Source organism: Globicephala melas, chromosome 12, assembly GCF_963455315.2.
Source record: "Globicephala melas chromosome 12, mGloMel1.2, whole genome shotgun sequence".
NCBI lineage: Eukaryota > Metazoa > Chordata > Mammalia > Artiodactyla > Delphinidae > Globicephala > Globicephala melas.
Window position 1 is genome coordinate 50,284,465 of NC_083325.1, and position 20,480 is coordinate 50,304,944.

At 42.9% G+C, this 20,480-nt stretch overlaps 1 protein-coding gene across 2 annotated transcripts in view; it reads left to right on the top strand.

Moving 5' to 3' along the window:
- FSHR (follicle stimulating hormone receptor) overlaps positions 1–20,480 on the top strand; it is a 163,506-nt gene that overhangs the window by 88,617 nt on the left and 54,409 nt on the right. For both annotated transcript variants that reach the window (XM_030857716.2, XM_030857717.2), the window contains exon 3: positions 19,548–19,622. In XM_030857716.2, coding sequence (XP_030713576.1) covers positions 19,548–19,622 — 75 coding nt within the window. The remainder of the gene's footprint in view (positions 1–19,547; positions 19,623–20,480) is intronic.

Sequence of the window (20,480 nt, forward strand, 5' to 3'; positions counted from 1 at the left end):
CATAAATACCTGCAGGTGACTATTTCCACCCCAGCTGCTTCTTTGAGGTTTTCCCTGGTCACTTAATGGAATTCTAGAGTCCTCCATTTCACTAATGTGCAGCCTTTCCTGATTCTTGACTTTATGCAGGTAGGTCAGTTCTAGCTCCTCTCAGACAAAGACATAACTGCAATTTGGGCTCATCTTCCCAAGTGGGTGGCGAAGCTCCAAGACCCAGCCATTAACCTAATTATAATTTTTTCTTTGCCCTTTGGCTTCAATGTACACTTAACCATTCTGACCAGGTTAAGGACAGTGTTACTTACACAGTTTCTTAATTGGCTGTTTGACCTTTTTATCCAGTATTTCTATGTGCCTGGAGGTAGAGAGACCCTCATCCCAGACTTCCATATTAGCCCAAACTCCCAACATCACTGTTTCATGCTTTATGGTAGTAAATCACCTTCCCCTGGCTCTCCTTTGAAAATAGGAAGATGTCAGAAGGAGGTAACCAACATCTTAGTGGAAGATACAGTTTAGATTACCTTCTACCTTGACAAACTGGGGCTGCCTGATGGTACCGAGCATCTCGAGGAAGAAGGAATGATAGAAAGAGGGAAGAAGTTGTAGAAACAAGGTGCTGAGGACACCAAAGGCAACTTTTCTCATACACTCATACACACACACACACACACACACACACACACACACTTGTGAAGTCAAAGCTCCCATATAAATAAGATCTAAACATCAAAGGATGTATTCAGCAACAGAAACTGAACAAGCTAAATCTTGTCATTCACATGTGAGAATAGCTGAGAATCCAAAACAAAGAACAGAAAAATATCTTAAAACTATGGGATGAGAAGGTGCGGTTGGGATAATAGATCTGAGAATGATAACTGAGTGAGTCCAATCACAAACTGGGCAATCATATTACCATAGCAACTCCAAAGCTAGGTAACCTCATGCCTGCATTAGTTATATACTTTGCCTTTCGAAAATATATTTAACTATTCAAAGCACTTTCCTACCTACTGTTCATTTATCCATTTAGCACATGTTGCTAAGCTGATCCTCACACCATCCTAGAAAAGGGATGAAATAGGTATTATCATCTTCACATAAATCACAGGAACAGGCATACCCCATTTAAGTTATTAGCCCATGGGCCAATAGCTAGTTAATAGGAAAAGTAGGTAGAGAACAGTTCTTCTGACTCCTAACCCTTACCCTGTCTAGCACAGGGCATTAAACTGGCTCTACCAGTTTATAGATGGGCACCACCTGTAAAGAGAGAGAAGAGAAGTTGATCCAAAGGTTAGACAGAAGAGTATGTGGCAAATGGTTGCTCCCCTTCTGATCCTGACTTTCAGGTCGCTACCATCCTTCTCCAGTACCAAGCCTGTTCCAGCTTTCCCTTCCCACTAGCTCCATGTGGTTACAGATATGAGGCATTTGTGTTTTGGGACAAGCTGCAGTGAGAATCGTATTTAGACTCCCAGAATCGTAATAGAATCTGAAGTTCCAATGTTCAAGCAGGCTTTTGAGAAGCTGAGGTATCAAAGTAAAATAATGCGGAACTGATGGCTGGCAGCAAGAATACTTAGGAGAAGACTCTGTGCCTCTTTGAATAAATCTTTGGGGGACATTCACAGCTTCAACACGGTACAATGTTTAAGTGAAGGGTGGATAGTAAATATACAAACAGATAATGAACATAAAGGATGACTGAAGATGATGAAACAGAGATCAAAGATGATAAATTCTGTCTTGGTGGGAATAAATTTTAGATCCCCAAAGAGAAAGAAAATAATTTTCTTGAGCAGCAAGATGTCAAGCACTGTTTCCCTCATGACAATAATTAACCCTGTTGATTGTTCCATGTAATATAAATAATCATGGCTAAAGATGTTGGTTCATGTCCATAGCAGATAATCGAAAACATGTGGGAACCTTTCTTTTTGTTAGAATCTAGTAATATAGAGTATCTATATCTACCTGTCCACAAATTGATTACGGATGATGGAGAGAGAGAATGAGAGGGAGAGGAGTGGTGTTCACCTTTTCAAATGAAAGCTACACGTTTGAAATTGCTGGTGATAGTCACCTCGAGCAGATGGCATCAAGTTACACATCTTGTGATCTAAGATGTGTTTAAAATGCACTATTGTCTCACATCTCTCTCCTACTGGCCAGGTAGTATGCTTGGAACTCTCACCTTACTCATGGTTCGAAGACTGCAGTCCTTCATAAAAATGCAAAACTGATGCCTGGAAATATAAAGTACCAGCACCCACGCAAGTCTTGAGCAGCTAGGAAACAATCACCCTCTTGTGGTCTTCGATTCATAAGAGAGTTGGAAACAAATGATCTCTTGGGTGTCTCCTCTTACCAGGATTTATTCTGTAGTTCTAAAGTTCCATAATACGATAAACTCACAGGCAGATAAGTTTTATAGAAGACTAGGAATCAGGGTGGATTCATAGCCTTAAATGCCACTTGGCACAGGAGGGGTGAAGGCATGGTTAAAACCAATATAGGCGTCACCCTGAACTCCTCTGAGACCCAAAACGCTTTCCTGGTGGAAGGCAGGGAAGAGGATACTGCCAAAGAGTTATACCCCACAGCTTTGCCCCTTAGATGGGCATGATGTTAACGTATATCAAGTGTTCATTGCCCTTGTTCCCTTCTGTTCCTAGTAAAGACCCTTTGAAAATGAAAGGCAGTGTGAAATCAAATAAAGCACTGGAGAAAACTATGCCTACAGGGGAAAGTTGCACACAAGGACCTCCTCAGGGCCTCCTTAGGATATCTGCTCTCTCCCCTCTCCTGCAATTCTCGGTGATGTGTCTTTCCAGCAGCAAATCAGAACACAGTTTATCTGTAACACAGTCATCCCATGTTCTAAAAGAGCAACACTTTGTATAAAGTGTAAAGTCTATAAAAACCAGCACTGGTGCTTAAAGACACAAACATGTCAAATGTGACAGCGGGTAGCCACCTGGGTCGGCAGAGGAAGCGGCACCACCTGCAGCATCACGTGAGAGGCACTGGCAGGGGTCACCTCCACAAAACACAATTTTTGACTAAAACACCTTCTCCGACTCATCCTTAATGCCTAAATTCTACCTCCCAACAGCATTTTATATGTTAAATGTCACCCTCTCTCCAACCCCTCTATTTCTCCAGAGGAGAGAAATGTTGGGTCTACAGTAACAGTTCTTGGGGTGAATTTATCGAGTTGGTTCTGAGTTACGAGTTTTATCTCAAAAACTGGTGTCTGGAGGAAAAGCATAATGGCAATGAGGGAAAGGAGTACAGAATGGGGCAGGGAGTGGGGGTCTGCTCAAAGAAGGATACCAGTCATAACAGCACTGAGAGTAATCGCTGTAATCGTTCCAAAAATGGGCTCGTGTGTTTAATGCTTTCACAGGCATCACTTACTTTTGATTTGGATTATATGAAGTAGATACAAGAGTTGTTTATTCACTTTACACATGAGATTTGGAGAGTCGAGAGTCTCGTCCCAGGTCACACTACTGATAAGCAGGTGGAAAACTAAAACTAGACGCCAGCTGTGGATCCCGCACCCACTACCTTGCTTTGCTTCGAGTACCACAGAGACTCTCTGCGAGAGGAGAGAGAGATGGAAGTGTCAACCACAGGATTAACAGGTTGGCCTTCCTTGACGACTCAGGGTTTCTTAGGGGTCAGGCGAAAACTGATAACCCAAGGCCTGACCTCACACCGCCTTCCAAGGGCTCCAGCTTTCATCCTTCCCGTGTTAGAACTGGCTTCCTTCCACTCAGTCCTCCGGCAGAGAATAGCTCGGGAAGGGGAGAGGGAGACGGGGAGTATCAGGCAGAGAGTTACTCACTCTAGGCTCTCCTGCTGGATTGCAAACATGCGAGCCCTCCAGAAGTCGGGTCTTCTCTCCTCCACACAAACGCTCCCAGGGTGTGTGGGTTTGCATTTGCTTTCTGTGGTGTTGCCTTGTGCCCGAGAAGTGTCTACAGTTCAGCCACTAGAACAATCACCTCATTTCACCTTTTCCTTAAGTGAGTGAGGTCCTCAGGTTAAACCAGCCTGCTATGAAATCCTGGTAGGGCACAGATGGGATTTTCAGGAGTTCCAGAAAGGAGCCAGAAGTACTTCTGCTCTCTGCTCCTCTGGGCCTAACAGACACAATGACTGTTCCGTTTACGCTCTGCTCCCTATTAAAATGCAATGCCGTCCCCTGCGATCAAACTGTAATCAGTTACCAGATGCTGACGCTTCGGTATGAATGAGGTTTTCTTCTTTAAAGCAGAGATCAGTACAGGAAGAGCGGGAGAGGAAGCCACAGAAAGGGGCTTAAATGATGCAGGGTTCGAGGCCAGCGACACTTCCCATGATACCTGGAGCTACCCCAGTTCCACGGCCCCACTCCAGGCAAACTCAGCTGTGGACCAACCCCTTTCCTCACAAACACCCTCGTTCCCTCTCTGGTCTGAAAACAGCTGCCCTGGTTTGCCTCTTCATTAAGTCCCCCTTCAGCTACTATTTATCCTCACTTTCAAGTCGGTGATTTTCAGTCTTTAGTTTTGTAAAGTGTTTGGAGACCAGAAAAAAGGAAAACCAAAACAACTAAACATCTCCCAGCCTCCCCCAGTTCTTGCTGGCAGGTTGGAAACTGTTGCTACTATGAGACATCTCCTTAGGTTATACAAGCAGCAAGCAATAAGGAGCTCATACCCAACCCTGGGGAGACATTTTTCCAATCATTTTCTCATTTCCTCGTCCCTGCACTTCCTCAGCTCTCTTTAAACACTGTGGGGCTTACTCTGTCACTGACCTTGTCTAATCATATTGATTGTCAGCAACTGCAGTCTAACTGGAAAGCAAGTTGCTATGGTAATTCCTGTGTCTTAGGTCTTAGATTTAAAGACACAATGATCCTAAATGGAGGGAAGTTGCTTGTGGTTGGTGACAGAGGAAAACGTAGTTAGATATACAAATTGTGAAATGAATATATTCAAATGGATTCTGAAATCTGAATCCGGATTTGATATAATAAATTGGTACCAGAATTTCTACCAAAGGCACATTTGGTCAGAAGGTTTTCCTTTTCCTCCAAATATTTACACTTTTTTAGAAAAAAAGAAAGAAAGAAAATGTATCATGGACAAGGAAGAAGGAGGTGGCTATTCATAGCTTAAAATTAGATACGAGATCTGGGATGCTGCATTGTGTGCTTGAAAGAACATCAGCATGGGAGTTGGCAGACCCAGGTTTTACTTCTCTTTAACTTGCTGTGCGGCCTGAGGTAAATCACCTAACCTTTCTGTGCTTAATCATTCTTCACTGATAAACAAGATAACAGCTTTTGCTTCTCTCACTAATTTAGTCAATCAACAATCACTTGTTGAACAGGAAGCCTTGAAAATCAGTCACCATGGAGAAGACAGCAGTGCAATTTCCTGTTGCATTAAAAGTTCCTTGAAGGCAGGAATTGTATTCTTTTGAATATGTCTGAAGAAAAGGTCTGCAAAGGAATTTAAGATTTGGTGCCCAATATACTAAAACACTGTATAATACCTGTTCCCTCCAACTCAATACATTTGAAAGCCTGCTGAGTACGATGCCTGGCCCTAGCGTTATTGAAAGTTTGACAGGGGCCACAGCTCCAGACCTCAGGGGCCTGCAGCCATAAGCACAGCTAACGCGACTGTTAGTCCCACTATGACAAAGACACAAGGAGTGCAGGAGGGAAGCTCGGAGGAAGGCAACTGTCTTAATTCTGCAGCATTAGGGAAGGTGTCCTTGGAGAAAACTTTAAAGATTGCGCCTTAAAATTGGAAAGGGTTTCCTTCCTGCTCAACTACTCAAATGTGAGGGTAAAAATACATGTTGAATCAATACAAAGCAAAGGACTTCAAAGGCTGCAAATGTCATCTGTCCATTCAGCACACATTTCTGGTGTACCTGCTCGGGGCACAGGTGACAAGCTATGAAGACAACAAAGTCCTTGACCCTAAGGGATCTATAGTCACTAGACTAGACTTGAGAGAAAAATAACAACAATGATAATAAATAGCATTTCTTTTAACACTTATTAAGCTTTAAATACTTAATATGTAATTATTTAATATTTAATCCTCACAAAGTTTTGCAAGATAAATACCACTGTCCTCATTTCACATATGAGGAAACTGAGGCTCAGAGAGGTTAAGTAACTTTGCCAGCTTCACACAGCTTGAATGGGTCTACAAGTACCTGTACGGGTCTACAGTGCTAGCTCTGTTGTCTGGCTCATAATACAGATATCCCCTCTCCTGGAACTCGGTTAGCCTTGACATTGTTTCTACAGCTCCAGCAAGGAGACCCATATAACGGAATTTGAGTGGATGAATGAAAATGCACTCTTATCATCATAGGTAAAGAACATCTCAGCCGAGACCAGCACAATTATTAACTACCCATGTAATTACAGCTTCTTGTGCCTTTGTTATTTTATCTGTTTGAAAAAAGGGGAGAGGAGGCATGTACAGGAAAGTAAATTCAGAAGATAACCACTGAAGTCCTTTCCTTCATTTTCTGATACCCTGAAATTCTCATTTCAGTGGCATTACAAAAATAAGATTAAAAAATGTCCTAAAAGATGTCTTCTTGAAAGGATCTTCATTACTTGAAATTATCTTGGGACCAGACAAATGCATATTTCATAATTAAATTACACACACGCATAGGAGAAGGAAGCGCCCCTCAGAAGCTGCTGGAGTGAGGAAGGACATCTGGGTTGTCTTCTTCTGCCCCACACAGCCAACGCCCTAGACCTTGACGGGAACAATTCCATCATTATTAGTTTTGCTACTCTCTAAGCTTTTGTTTAAACAAAGGTTTCCAAGGCACAGAAGAGGCCTGGACATATCCTGAACTAGGCTGATGATTCCCAACATCTTGGGTGGCCTTAACCAACTGAACCGAAGATTCGGCTTGGAAAAGAATCCACTTTCCTCCTCACTTTCTAGAATGACCACATATTTCTCCAGGCACGGCAAAGTTTCACAAAATAGGAAGCTCTTTTTAAAAACTTCCTTTCTTTTTCCTGACCATACAGGTCTCTTTGCTGTAAAAACAGGGACACTTTCAGGACCATCGTGAGGCAAAGGAGGTCCTGGAGTAGGGCCTTCAACTACCATTTGGGATGGGAGAGGGAAACCTACTGCTCAGAAACGGATATAAAATCCATTAAATAGGGGGCTGATGAAATTAGGCCCCTGAATTTCTAAATTCAAAGAAATTCAGAAAAGGTAGCAAAGGGCAGGGTGGATAACAGCTTTGCAGGCAGGGTGCTTATGAGGGCACTAGACTCAAGCAGTTCCAAAGGGGAAAACAAGACAATCAAAGCGACTCAAATTCAGAAGCCAAATGTGAGCTCCTTGTAGTTCCTTCACTGCAGCCCATAAAGGAGACGCTCTTGTGCCGAGAATAAGAATTAATGAGGTGGAAAATGGAGGGGCATAAAAGCGAGAGTAATTATGAATTGCAGAGTGAAGACAGAGGCTGGAAGGAGGATGAAAGCCCGCTGGGGAAGGGCGAATTACGTTACAAGTTGGCAAGGGTAGCAGAAAGGCACGATAGAGCCCAGAGAAAATAATTAAGGAAGATTTTGAGGGGCTGCTGGGCGACACAAGTGGACAGAAAAGCCTACAACAACTGCCTCCCTGCCCCCCCCCCGCCCCCGCCTCACACACACACACAGATTTGAGTTTCTTTGGTAAAGAGGCTCGGGATGTATGACAAGGAAGAAATCAACATTGGCTTACAGGAAGATCAATGAAGCCCTCTTTAAGCTGACAGTAAAACAAACACTGTCTTCCGGAGTCTGATGGCTCAGGCGAGGGCACTTTCTCACCTTGTGCAGGGCTCAGGACGGATGGCCCTTGGGGGCTACCGTCCCGTTGCTCCCTCCTGGGTCCGCCCGCAGACCTGCTCGTAAGGGAACAGGTGCAGTTCCTTAATCAGGAGGCTTCATGGCTCCCTTGCCTTCAGCCCGGTTTTTTAGAAATGGAAGCTGGCTGTCATGGAGGACTGCCAACAACGTGGTTGGCTGCCTTTTAATAACAGAATCATCGATATAATTAAAATCACTGAATTTTAGGGCTAGAAGGGACCCACGAGGTCATCTGGATCAACAGTGTTGTTTTATAGATGAGGAACAAAGGCCCAGAGAAGGTAACTGATTTGACTCAAGGAAAGCGGTTAATTAGTGGCAGAGTCAGGACTAGAACTGAGGTCTCCTGACTCCACTGAAGTAATAAAAATAACAGTAAGCAGCACGACCTTTGCATAACACTACGTGCTTTTTTCTTCCGGCGTGACATGCATTATTCATGTGATCTTCAATAGCCCTGCCAACTACAAAGGATCGAGTGGAAAATGTACTGAGGGACAGAGGGCCTTAGCAACATCTTACAGAGGAAAATGGATCTCAGAGAGCTCCAGTGATTTGCCAAAGTGATGAAGGACTTGCTTTTGCCCACTGGGGAGACCTCACCTCACGCAGCTCTGCGCCTCTGGAGATTACAGAGCTGAGGGTTCAAATTTCTTAACCTGAACACCCTCCCAGGGTCTGTGTGCTAATGGATTTAGTAGTCCCCATTGTTAAAAAGTTGTTCTTTCTGGCATTTTTTTTCATGAAATAATTGAAAAAGAGAGAAAAAAGCCAAGGGCCCATAATTCAATAAGGAGCAGCCAGCTGGTGTGTTCCCCGCAAGAGGCCAAGCAATTCAATCACAGGGAGTAAATACTGTGTCACCAAGAACAGAGGTCTCTGGCTAAACGAGGTCACATATAGACAGTTTTGAGGAGGGATTTTTTTGGTTGTTGGTTGTTTCCTCCCAGTTTGGCCAAGCGACACTTCTACACGACTCCTAATTAGCCAGCCAACAAAAATGTACTCAACACCTACTGTATAGACCCATTTTTCAGCAGATGGTAGATGCAAAACTCATACCTGCCCTGATGGGAGGAGCATTTGTGAGCAAATACAGACAGGATGCTGGATGCTAGACTCCTACCTTAGGTATCAGAGTGGTTAGATGGCAACCACAAACTCCATAACATCAGGGACCTTAAGAACAAGCTTCTTTCTTTCTCACCTCGTAGTCAGGTGGTAGTCCTCAGCACTTGATTTAGGACCCCAAGCCACCAGCAGCTTCTCCGTTTTCAATCCTGGCCCCCAAGGTTGTGCTGGCACCTTCAGCCAGGTTGGATGGGAGACAGAGCACAGAGGAGCACACGAGAGGGGTTACGGGCAAGCCTGGCACAGCACACGTCACTTCTGCTCCCATTCCTTAGGAGGAGCCTTCTCCCCTCAAGGCTATACCTAACAGCAAGATTGCCAGGAAACATAGTCAAGCTGTGACCCAGAAATAAGAGGGGAAAATAGACGATGGTGGGCAGCTAGAAACCTCTTCCGTGCCATATGTTATATCCATAACTCTCATAAAACCCTAAAAGGTAGCTATAATTACCCCCATTGAGATAAAACTCATGGAGGTTGCCTGACCTGTCTAAGGTCACACAACTAGGCAATGATAAAGCTAGAATTTGAATCCAGGCCTATCTGGCTTCCAGGTTCATGCTGCCACTAACACGTGCATATGAACTTAGACATACAAGTCAGCAGGGCCCTGATAAGACAAGGCCATTAGTGAGATTACCCATGTAGAACATTTAGCACTATGCCCGCCTCACAGTAACTGTCTAATAAAGGTAATTATCACCATCATCTTTATTCCTGCAGCCTTGAGTTACACAGCTCAAACTTGCCGGGGTCCCAAACCTACAGACAATTTACCCATCCTTGTGGGTCAGAGACGCCTCCAGCCTTCCCACCTCCCCTTCTTTGTCCTCTGCTAAAGCTGGCAGCCTGCACTGAAGCCAAGTGACCCAATCAACGTCCCCTCACTTATTACCTGCCCAAGCCCTTATCTCCCATCACTTAGAATGTAATGAATTCTGTTTAAATAATTTCTGACAGGAATACAGAGTAATAAAGAAATTACCTACCTTTTCTAACTTCTAATATCATTCTACCTCCAGAAAACCTCTTTCCCTTTACCTCCTGCTCTTTCTTCCTCCTTCCCTTTTTATCATCCTCTTTTAATTCCATTTACCTTCCCTACTCATGGCTCCCAAGCATAAATATTCGCTACACTCCTGTATCCAGGCAGAGTAAACTCCAGGCCTTCACTTTTTTTTTCTTTTTTTAATCTTTGGCTGCATTGGGTCTTCATTGCTGCACATGGGCTTTCTCTATTTTCAGCGAGCGGGGGCTACTCTTCGTTGCGGTGCGCGGGCTTCTCATTGCAGTGGCTTCTCTTGTTGCAGAGCATGGGCTCTAGGCGCACAGGCTTCAGTAGTTGTGGCATGCGGGCTCAGTAGTTATGGCTTGCAGGCTCTAGAGTGCAGGCTCAGTAGCTGTGGTGCACGGGCTTAGTTGCTCCGCGATGTGGGATCTTCCGGGACCACGGCTTGAACCTGTGTCTCCTGCATTGGCAGGTGGATTCTTCACCACTGCGCCACCAGGGAAGCCCCAGGTCCTCACTTTCTACTCCACTCTTTTCCCCACTAGCCATTCCACTTTCTTGTTAAAAAAAATATATATATATTTTTTTTCTTCTGTGTGTGTATATATATATATATATATATATATATATATATATACACATCTTTGAATCTACTCCAAATTTTTGAGTAAATCATTGGCCACTGGGACATTTAATTTGTTTGAAAAAAAGATGATTGACGACCCACATCAGACCCAAATCCTGAGTCATCACATGACTGTTAAGTACCGCTGGTCCAGCGGAAATTGCAAAGAGCCATAATTACGATAATGATGGTGGGAAATGAAGGGATATTTGCAAGAAATACTAAAAAAAAAAAAAAAAAAAAAGAAAAAAAGTAATTGAGAAGATTTAGAATCTGTTAAAAGTCGAAAAGGAGTCAGAGGTGACCCCAAGATTTAAAGCTAGGGTTGGTCCAATGAACCAATAGGAATGACAATGCAGCTGGTGTCTGGGGTTGTGCCTGGGTGGGGGGATGTGATGGAGAATTGGGAGAGGAAAATAATAAGCCTGCTCCAGACTAGTTGTCCATCAAGGGTATGCAGAACATGGCTTTGGTCATTGCAGACATGGGTCTCCAGTCTAAGAGGGAAACTTGTTCTGATGACACGTGAGGCACCAACAGAGAGGTTCTAACAGGGAAATCTAAAGGGATACTAAGACAGAGCTTGAGAAATGCTGACATTTAGCGAGGGTGTGAGAGGGAAAATAGAAGGTGTTGAATGCCCACTGTCTGCCCTGCTCTATGTTGGACATTCCTCTCATACTTTCTTCCACTTCTACTGACTTTGATTTATCTGTAGAAGGTGAATTAGCATGTCGACATATTTTGCCTCATCAGAACTCAAGTACCATGCAGCATGGAGGAAGGGGGCAGTATTTGGTTGTTTTATAGGCGTATTGCTGAGCCAAAATTTTATACTCTATTGGAAATTAAAACAATAACAACAAGATCTTCTGAAGTGGAAATAGTTTTCCGGGTCACTGGCTATATGGCCTATCTGATTTCTGCCATCTTTTTGAGGCCCCACGAATGGTGCATTCATATCCTAGGTCGACTTTGCTCACTGGCTCTGTGGCACTGGGGAAATTACTCAACCTCTGTATGCCTCATTTTCCTCTTCTGTAAAGGGGTCAAGGATGGTACTTCCCTCAAAGGGTTGTTGTGAGGATTAAGCAATTTAACAAACGTAAAGTGCAGAAAAATTGCTTGGCACATAAGAAGTGCATAATAAACGTTAGCTATTATGTCTGTGAGTTTTAGTTCCTTTCCTCACCTGCTGAGCAAAGCAAGGGAAATATTCCAAAATATAGATTATTACTTAACATTTTAAATGAAGACAAAATTAAAAATGGACACAAGTTTGTTGTTGATGAATTTAAAAGTGAAGGAGTTGAATTCGAGTCACTGAGGGTGCTTTAATTTCTGTCTCATTTGGGGACATCTTTATAGCATCTTTAGCAAAGACGCACTTTGCCCAGGGAGAAGGAAGCAGATGGGACATGTCACGAAAGGAATGCACCTACCTGCTGCCACCTGGGGAAGTGAGAGGAGCCTATTGGCAATGTCCTTACCCCACCCTGACAACATGTTCCACTCTGTATTGACCCTCTCCCAAAGGGACCAGCTTCCTTTTTAGATTAGGACTTCAGTGGTGGAGACATGCTTGTTGGGGCACCTACGTGCTCTGCCTAATCTCCTTTGTTGGCCAACAGACCAGATGGCAGGTCTCACTGTGGTTAAGACTCAGGATGGTGTCTGGGATAATGCCATAGCCTGGCTTAAGAATTTAAATGATGTGTGGGCAGGGTTAAGAGAAGCATTCCTAGAACACTTGCTCACGCCGTTTTTCCCCAGTTCAGTGATCAGCGAGCCCAGTACTTCCCAGATGCAGAGGACTTCAGTCCTCAACTCCACAGAGAGATGGAAGCAGGCACAGCGATATTTGAGTTTACCACGTGAGAAGCGTTGTGCTTTCACACATACCATCTTATTTAATACCTTTGACATCCCTGTGATATAGCAATTATTCCCATTTTACAGACAAGGAAACTGAAGCTCAGAGAGACTCTGCTGTAACTTGCCACAGTTGTACAGCTAGTAAGAAATGGAGGCAGGATTCAAACTCAGGTCTCTATTGTAAAGTCTCCAGATCTGATCTTAAGGGAATTCTAAATAAGGGTGGAAGTATATATTTGGAGAAATTTATGAAATTTACTGGAATGTATTTTCATGGACATTTTCACCCACCCTGTTCTGTATTTACTTAAGTTATTTGGCACATTTCCAGAAGAATTAAGGGAGTAGACATATGGTAGAAATACATATATATATATAATATATATATAACATATATATTATATATAATATATGATTATATATATACACACACACTTATGTGTGTATAATATATAATCATATATTATATATAATCAATATATAATAATATAATCATATATATAATCAATATATAATCATGTATATAACACAATGTATAATACATATATAATTATGTATATACTATATATATATACATATATACTATATATGAAAGTATATTATTTATATATCTGTAGTTATATTCAAATACAACATACCAACAATCCATTTTATTCTTTCTAGTAACTCAGATGTAGCCCATCAAATAAAGATAGCACCCAGTTAAGGAAAGCCTAGAATACTAGACTCGCTGAGTTAAAGACAATTGACAAAACCCAGAACCCATTTTATTCATCTTTAGAGCCCCAACGCGAAGCCTAGTGCCTGAAATACCAAAGCTGCTTAATTAAAACTTGTTGAACATTTGTTGGATTAGCTCTTCACTCTTTTAAAAATGCACTCCTAGGCTCTGCGAAACCAGAAGCTTCCTTCTTGCGTTAGTACACATTCTGATTTGCGAATACTCTGTTTACTGCAGATTTTCAAGAACACAGCTTCATTGTGCAAGAGCAAAGGTGGAAAATCTTTTATAATCTTTCAAAGATAATTCACTCATTCAGCAAACACTTGGCTGGGAGCAGAAATACTAAGCTGAAAGGCAATGTCACCGTCCTCCAGGAGTTCTTTACCTGGTGAAAGAGACAAACCCGAAAGCAAACCCAGCGCGGTCTGTGAGGGCTATGTGAGAGTGTGTGAGGGCGTCCCACAGGGGACTCAGGGAAGAGAAACAGTCAACTAAATTTAGCCTGAGGTTATTAAAGACAAAAGAAAGAAATCTGATTCAGTGAGTATTAAAAATATTTTAGGGCTTCCCTCCTGGTGGCGCAGTGGTTGAGAGTCCACCTGCCGATGCAGGGGACACGAGTTCGTGCCCCGGTCCGGGAAGATCCCACGTGCCGCGTAGCGGCTGGGCCCGTGAGCCGTGGCCGCTGAGCCTGCGCGTCTGGAGCCTGTGCTCCGCAACGGGAGAGGCCACAACAGTGAGAGGCCCACGTACCACAAAAAAAAAAAAAAAAGAAAAAAAAATATTTTAATGCAGTTGAATGCCCAGTTAGGGAGGGATATGTCAGATTTACTGAAGGAAAATTCTCTAAGGAAGGTCAGGGGACGAGGGAAAAGAGGGGAAAACCTGGTTGGAGAATATCTCCTATATCAGAAAAAAAGCAAAGACAATGTTTCTGTGAGTGTTTTATTTCTTATTACATCCTGCTCTCCAATTCATACATGTCGTTGAAATTCTAGGGAGGTCCTGAATTGCTGGTAACAGTTCTTCAGTTTTTCCTAATCCCACAAACCTGTAGCATCTCTTCTCTGAATGAAACAGTCCCAGCGTTTGGCAACTGTGTGTCAGGTGAAATGGTGGACAAATGAATATCACTCTAGGATACGTTGACATTTCAGGCTGGACCCAGCTGAATGCTACATGCTCATTCTCTCCCTAAAGTCCCTCCTACTGACCCGACCCCCACCCACAAGTGTACTTGTATATGAATGCCACTTCATTGGCCAAAACAACGCAATCTGGAGTAGAATTTGATTGTGGCTCTGAAACTCACTCCAGAGGGAATGTCCTGATAATGTCCAGCACTTCATGCAAGCACATCTCCCCTGCCTTCAAAGAAACGTGGAATTCCATGCACAGAAGAGATCTAACACCCAATCAAATGCTTTAAGAACTCCTACAGGCACACCAGTCATCTCTCCCATTCTCTCCTCTATGGGTGTTTTGTAAATTCAAGGACCTCATCTGTGAGCCAGAGAGGAGCTGGAAATGCTATGACCCATAGGGGTAGAGCTAAAAGCATCCAGACTCTATTAGACATCCATACATAGACCAAATCCAGGTATGTGTCCCTTGCATGCTGTGTATTCAATGTAGAAAAATCCCTGGGACAAAAATCTAACTCACAGACAAGCTAGGTTTGGCCATCACATACCATACTTGGGCACGTTGGCTACAGAAAGGGGGGTGAAAGACTACAGAAGACAAACTTCATCTCCTTTGCAGCTTTTCAGATGCTGTTTCTGAACCTGAAGACGACTTTTTCTTCATCTACACATCCACCCACTAAGCATTTATTGAGTACCTATCACACGCCAACGTACCACTAGATGCTAGAGATAGAAAGATAGATGGATAAGATACCACCCAGGAACTCAAAGTCAGGTTAGGTAATTAGACAATGAGAACCCCCACAAAAAACAGCAATGACAAAACAACATGGTAATTGCTTTAACTGAGAAATGAAAGAAGTCTTGTGAGAATCTAGAGGACAGAAAAACTTCAATAAGAGAGTAAGGGAAGGGTTTCCAGAGGGGATAAAGGGTTTTTAAAATCAAGTACTTCACTCCACTCCTCCTCTATCATGCTTTTCATACCCACCACTGGGTGTGTGTTGGGGAGAAAGGCCTGTTAGGGTGTTACTACCATTCTTCTAAAGAACCTTGCAATCCAAAGTGTGGTCTCAAGACTAGCACCATCCCTATCACCCTGAGGCATTAAAAAGGCAGAACCTCAGACCCCACTCGAGATCTTCCCATTGAGAATCTGCATTTCAACACAATCCCCAGGTGATTCATATATGCATGAACAACTGAGAAGCATCGTCTGAGATGAGAGCCTCATCTCTGGAAATAAGCTTTCCACAGAATCAGGATCCCTCACCCAAAAAGAACAGCGTTCAATGCCTACATTGGACAGTTCCCAAACTTTCTGGGCTCAGGATCTCTTTACATCTTAAAAGTTATTAAAGACACCAAACAGATTTTGCTTATGTAGCTTATAGCTACTGACACTTACCATTCTAGAAATTCAAACTGGGAAATATTTTACTAGTCCATTTTAAAACAATAATAAATCTCTACATAATAACATAAATAACAGTTGTTATGCAAAATAACCATGTTCAAAAAAATATTAGGGAGAAGAGTACCATAGTTTTTTTACATATTGTCAAAACATTTTAACATCTTGTTTAGTAGAAGACAGATGGATTCTCGTATCTACTTCTGCATCCACACATCAACTAGCCCCTGGGCTCCACTGTATGCTCATAGAATGAGTGAAAAAATTATATTTTAGCATGATTATGAAAATAGTTTTGACCACAGAGACCACCAGAGACCATGCACATTAGAATCACCATTGCTTGGAGAATTAAAGGGAAAAATAAAATAAAATAAAATAACACCAGAGTTTCACCCCAGACTAAATAAATCCAACTCTCCGATGTGAACTCAGGTTTCGGAAGTTTTTAAAGGTCCACCAGAAGATGCTAATGTGCATCCAGAGTTGAGAAACTCTGATCCTCTGACCTAGTTCAGCTATGCACTTTACAGATTGTGGAGAGGGAATGGGAGGTTGCGGGGAGAACAGCCAGGAGGGAAGGAACCTTATCGAGAAGCTCCAGGATAGAGCTAGGAGTTGAACACCACCTTCTGGCCAGACAATATAACCAACATTCTTCCATTAATTCTCTTAATTCAGAGTTCTCAAAACACAAACAAAATGGAATTTACTCTCCTTCCTTTGAATGAAAGACACTGTTTAAATAACTGTATTAAGGTATGTTTCATATACAATAAAATATATGCATTCATTTTAAACTTAAAGTTCAATAAGTTAGGACTTCCCTGGTGGCACAGTGGTTAAGAATCCGCCTGCCAATGCAGGGGACATGGGTTCGAGCCCTGTTCCGGGAAGATCCCACATGCCGCGGAGCAACTAAGCCCGTGCGTCACAACTACTGAGCCCCACGCACCTTGAGCCTGTGCTCCGCGACGAGAAGCCCACGCACCGCAATGAAGAGTAGCCAAGCTGGCCGCAACTAGAGAAAGCCGGTACACAGCAATAAAGACCCAACGCAGCCAAAAATAACTCAAAAAAAACGAAAAGTTCAATAAGTTAGACAAACTCATGTTCAGACCTCCCCAATCTTGATATAGAACATTTCCATCATCCCAGAGAGCTCTCTGCCTCTTCCCTGCCAGCAACCTCCATCCCAGGCCCCACGTGACAATTACTCTGATTTCTATCATTGCATATTAGTTTTTCTTCTTCTAGACCCTCAGATAAATGGAATCAGACAGTATGCTTTCTTTCCTGTCTGCATTCTTTCACTCAGCATAATTTTTTAAAGATTCAACTATGTTGGTTCAGCTGTTTGTTCCACTTTATGGATGAGTAATATCCCACTGTACGGATATTCCACAGTTCATCCATTGGGTTGTTCCCAGTTTGGGGCTATTACAAATAAAGTTGCTATGAACATCTCTGTACAACTCTTTGGGAGGGCATGAGTTTTTATTTCTTTTGAGTAAATATATAGGAGTGGAAATATTAGGCCCAGCGTGGCCCTGGGAGGCAGGGCATGTAGAAGAAACTGTTCCAGCCCGGCAGTCAGCCACAGCTGGTTCTGCATACAGATGGGGCTGTTTATTAACATGGAGATTAAAACACTGACTTCACAGGCATGCTAAAGGGATCGGAGACAATGTATGTAGAGTGGCTGGTAAATAGTAGATACCTAGTCAAAGAGCGTAGAAATAACTAGAAGCAGAACTGGGTTGAACGGGAGCAAGATCCCTGAATTTTCCAGTGAGGTGTTTTTCCACTACTGCATGCTGTTCACCTCCCCCCAAGCCTCCTCTAGCCAAAGGTTCCCTCAGCCTCCACCCAACCCCAATACCCTCTCCTGTCCTTGAAGTTGAGGCCAGAAAATATGAACTGCCTTCTGAAATAATTAATTTAGAAGTGTTTCTTGGCTAGTTCGTTTTAATAATTTTTAGTTCTCTTTGGAAAAAAAATCCATATAATGGAATGCTTGGTACATGAATTCAGTTAAGTCAAAATGTCCACCTTCTAGGCAGTATTAGGCTGAGATATTACCGCAAGGGGGTGACCAAACCTACCAGGACCTGTAAGTGAACCTGGAAATAGCTTTTGGACAATATGGGCCTATCTGCATTTAAACCCTCTCTGTCACCTAGTGCTTTCCTCCATGCTTATTTTCTACCTGTGCAACTCTTTCACTTGACTCCTTTAAGTGTTCAAATAAATGTCTCATTTTTCAAGGTCTACCACTCCTCTCCTACTCCTTCTCACTTCTGCACCTCCCAGTACTCTTTCCACTTGAAGGACAGAGGAGCAAAATAAATGCCCAATGGCCAACATGTCCTATTAAATACACACATGTACACACCACTCTCATCTATGTTCAACTACGAAAATTGTGAAGATCAATTCACTTTACCAAATGAATCACGAAGGAAGCCACCATAGAATAAGAGGTGCTTTTCTCTCACAAAATGTCTCTGCACTCTCGGGGGAGTGTGAGAAACGACCCTGCCAACCTCTGAGCTGACAAGCCCCGGATGTTACCAGTTCCCCTCCCTGAGCTGACTGCGCTCACAACCATGTTTCCCCTCCCTCAACAGGCCCTCTCCCTGCCCTGCCCTGCCCTCCAGGCTTTTCCCTTGATCAAGAGCCTTTCTATAGCTTCTCAGCTAAATCCCAGGCCAGCAGACAGCGCTTCACCTCAGCCAGTTTGAGTGCATGCTGCCTATGAGATTTCCTGAGGCTCTCTTAAAACTGCATGAGAGCCTTCCTCAGGAGGCCTAATAATACCGTGTTTCACCTTTGAACCACTTTATAAACATTAACTCATTAAGCTACCCTTCTCTCCTCATAAGCTCTGGGCTTCTGCAGAGGGGACTTCATCCTCCACTCCCCTCAAATTGCTCCAGGAGGAAATAAGCTGGGAGCTGAAGGATCTTTTCTGGGGATTTTAGGCCAAGACAACAATAATGCCAAAGGTCCTGGAATAACAAACGCCGCTTGGGTAAAATGGCATGGATGTTTCTTTAAAAGAGACTGAATTGAGGTTCTCCTCTCCCAAAGCCAGATTAGCAGAATGAAGAACTTGCCTCCATGGTCTAGGGCACGGTCACTGAACTACTACAGCCCATGACACAAAATCCAGCCTGCCCCCTGTTTTTATGAATAAAGTTTGACTGGAACAGAGGCATGCTCATTGATTTACATGATATCTCTGACCACTTTTACACGACAATATCAACTGAGTGGTTGCAACGGAGACCAAATGATCCACAAAGCTAAAAAAGAAAAAAAAAAAAAAATTACTGCCTGGTCCTGTAGAAGACGTTTGCTTGACCCCTGGTCTAGGGAATGTAAAGTTTGTTCCCATCCCCCATATTCCCTAAATATCTTTAACCAAGTCCCTTTCCCTCTCTGGGCCTCAGGTGCTACATTTGTAGACTGAATAACCTCTGACCTGAATCACTGCCTTGGGTTTATTCTCTCATTGTTCTGCAAGTATTAACATCCCATTTGTTAGCTTTGCCTCATCATTACAGCTGCCTTTTTTGGGAGAAGGAACAGAGTTTTGTGTGTCTCATGAATCATTGTAGGCACAAGGCTCTATGCTGAGCTCTAAATCCACTTCTGGAGTGTAACGGAACTGACTTGAATTCTATTTCTTTCTTTGCAGAGAGATCTCGCAGAATGATGTCTTGGAAGTGATAGAGGCAAATGTGTTCTCCAATCTGCCCAAACTACATGAAATGTAAGCAAGAACCTGTTTGCTCATGGCTGTCCTCGGCCATAGCTTTAAAGTTCACTTATATTCCTGGGAGGCCCTGGCTCTGCTCTGCCCTCAGACCCCTAGAATTTCATTTTAAGATGTCAAAGTCAGTCCAAAAGTCCAAAGTCATGTGTCTCTGCCTGGTGATCCAGGTCCCATTCCAGAGCTCGGTCTTATCCTGCTTCTTCCCTCCCAGAATTTCTTGCATAGTAGACTCAAGAATGTAGCTCTGTGACTGCAAGTGCGTCTACCTCATCCTCTCATTCAAATTTATTCCACAGTCAAAGCCCAGAATAAATCCCCCATGATGTAGCTGAAGATGGGCAGTCTTAGTTTGACTCCATATACCCACCATGAAACCTTGGCCAAGATACAAAATCATGCTAAGACTTAGTTTTCTTATCTGTAAGTGAGAATAATAAAATTGCATGCCTCACAGGATCACTGTGATGAATAAATGAGATGATACATGTTAAACAGATCTAACACATCAACCGGCATACGGTAAGGTCATCACAATCCTTGGCCTCTTTACTACTCCAACCAAATTTACTTCCTCTTGTTGACATTCTAGTTTTACATACATGCCAATACTCACACAGATCCACCTCTGTTTCATACCAGTCTCTAATTACCATAGGTTATCAAAGCCAGAAGAGACTTCACAGACAATCTGGTGCAAAATTTTCCAAAGTATATTCTGTGTGTCATTAAACACTTGGAAAATTATTAAGTGCTCCAAAAAAGGAAAAAAGTCTATGGTCAAATAAGGTGAAGTTGGACAGATTCACTTACTATAGGAAAACTCAGAGCCTGTAATATGCGAATATACACTTGGAA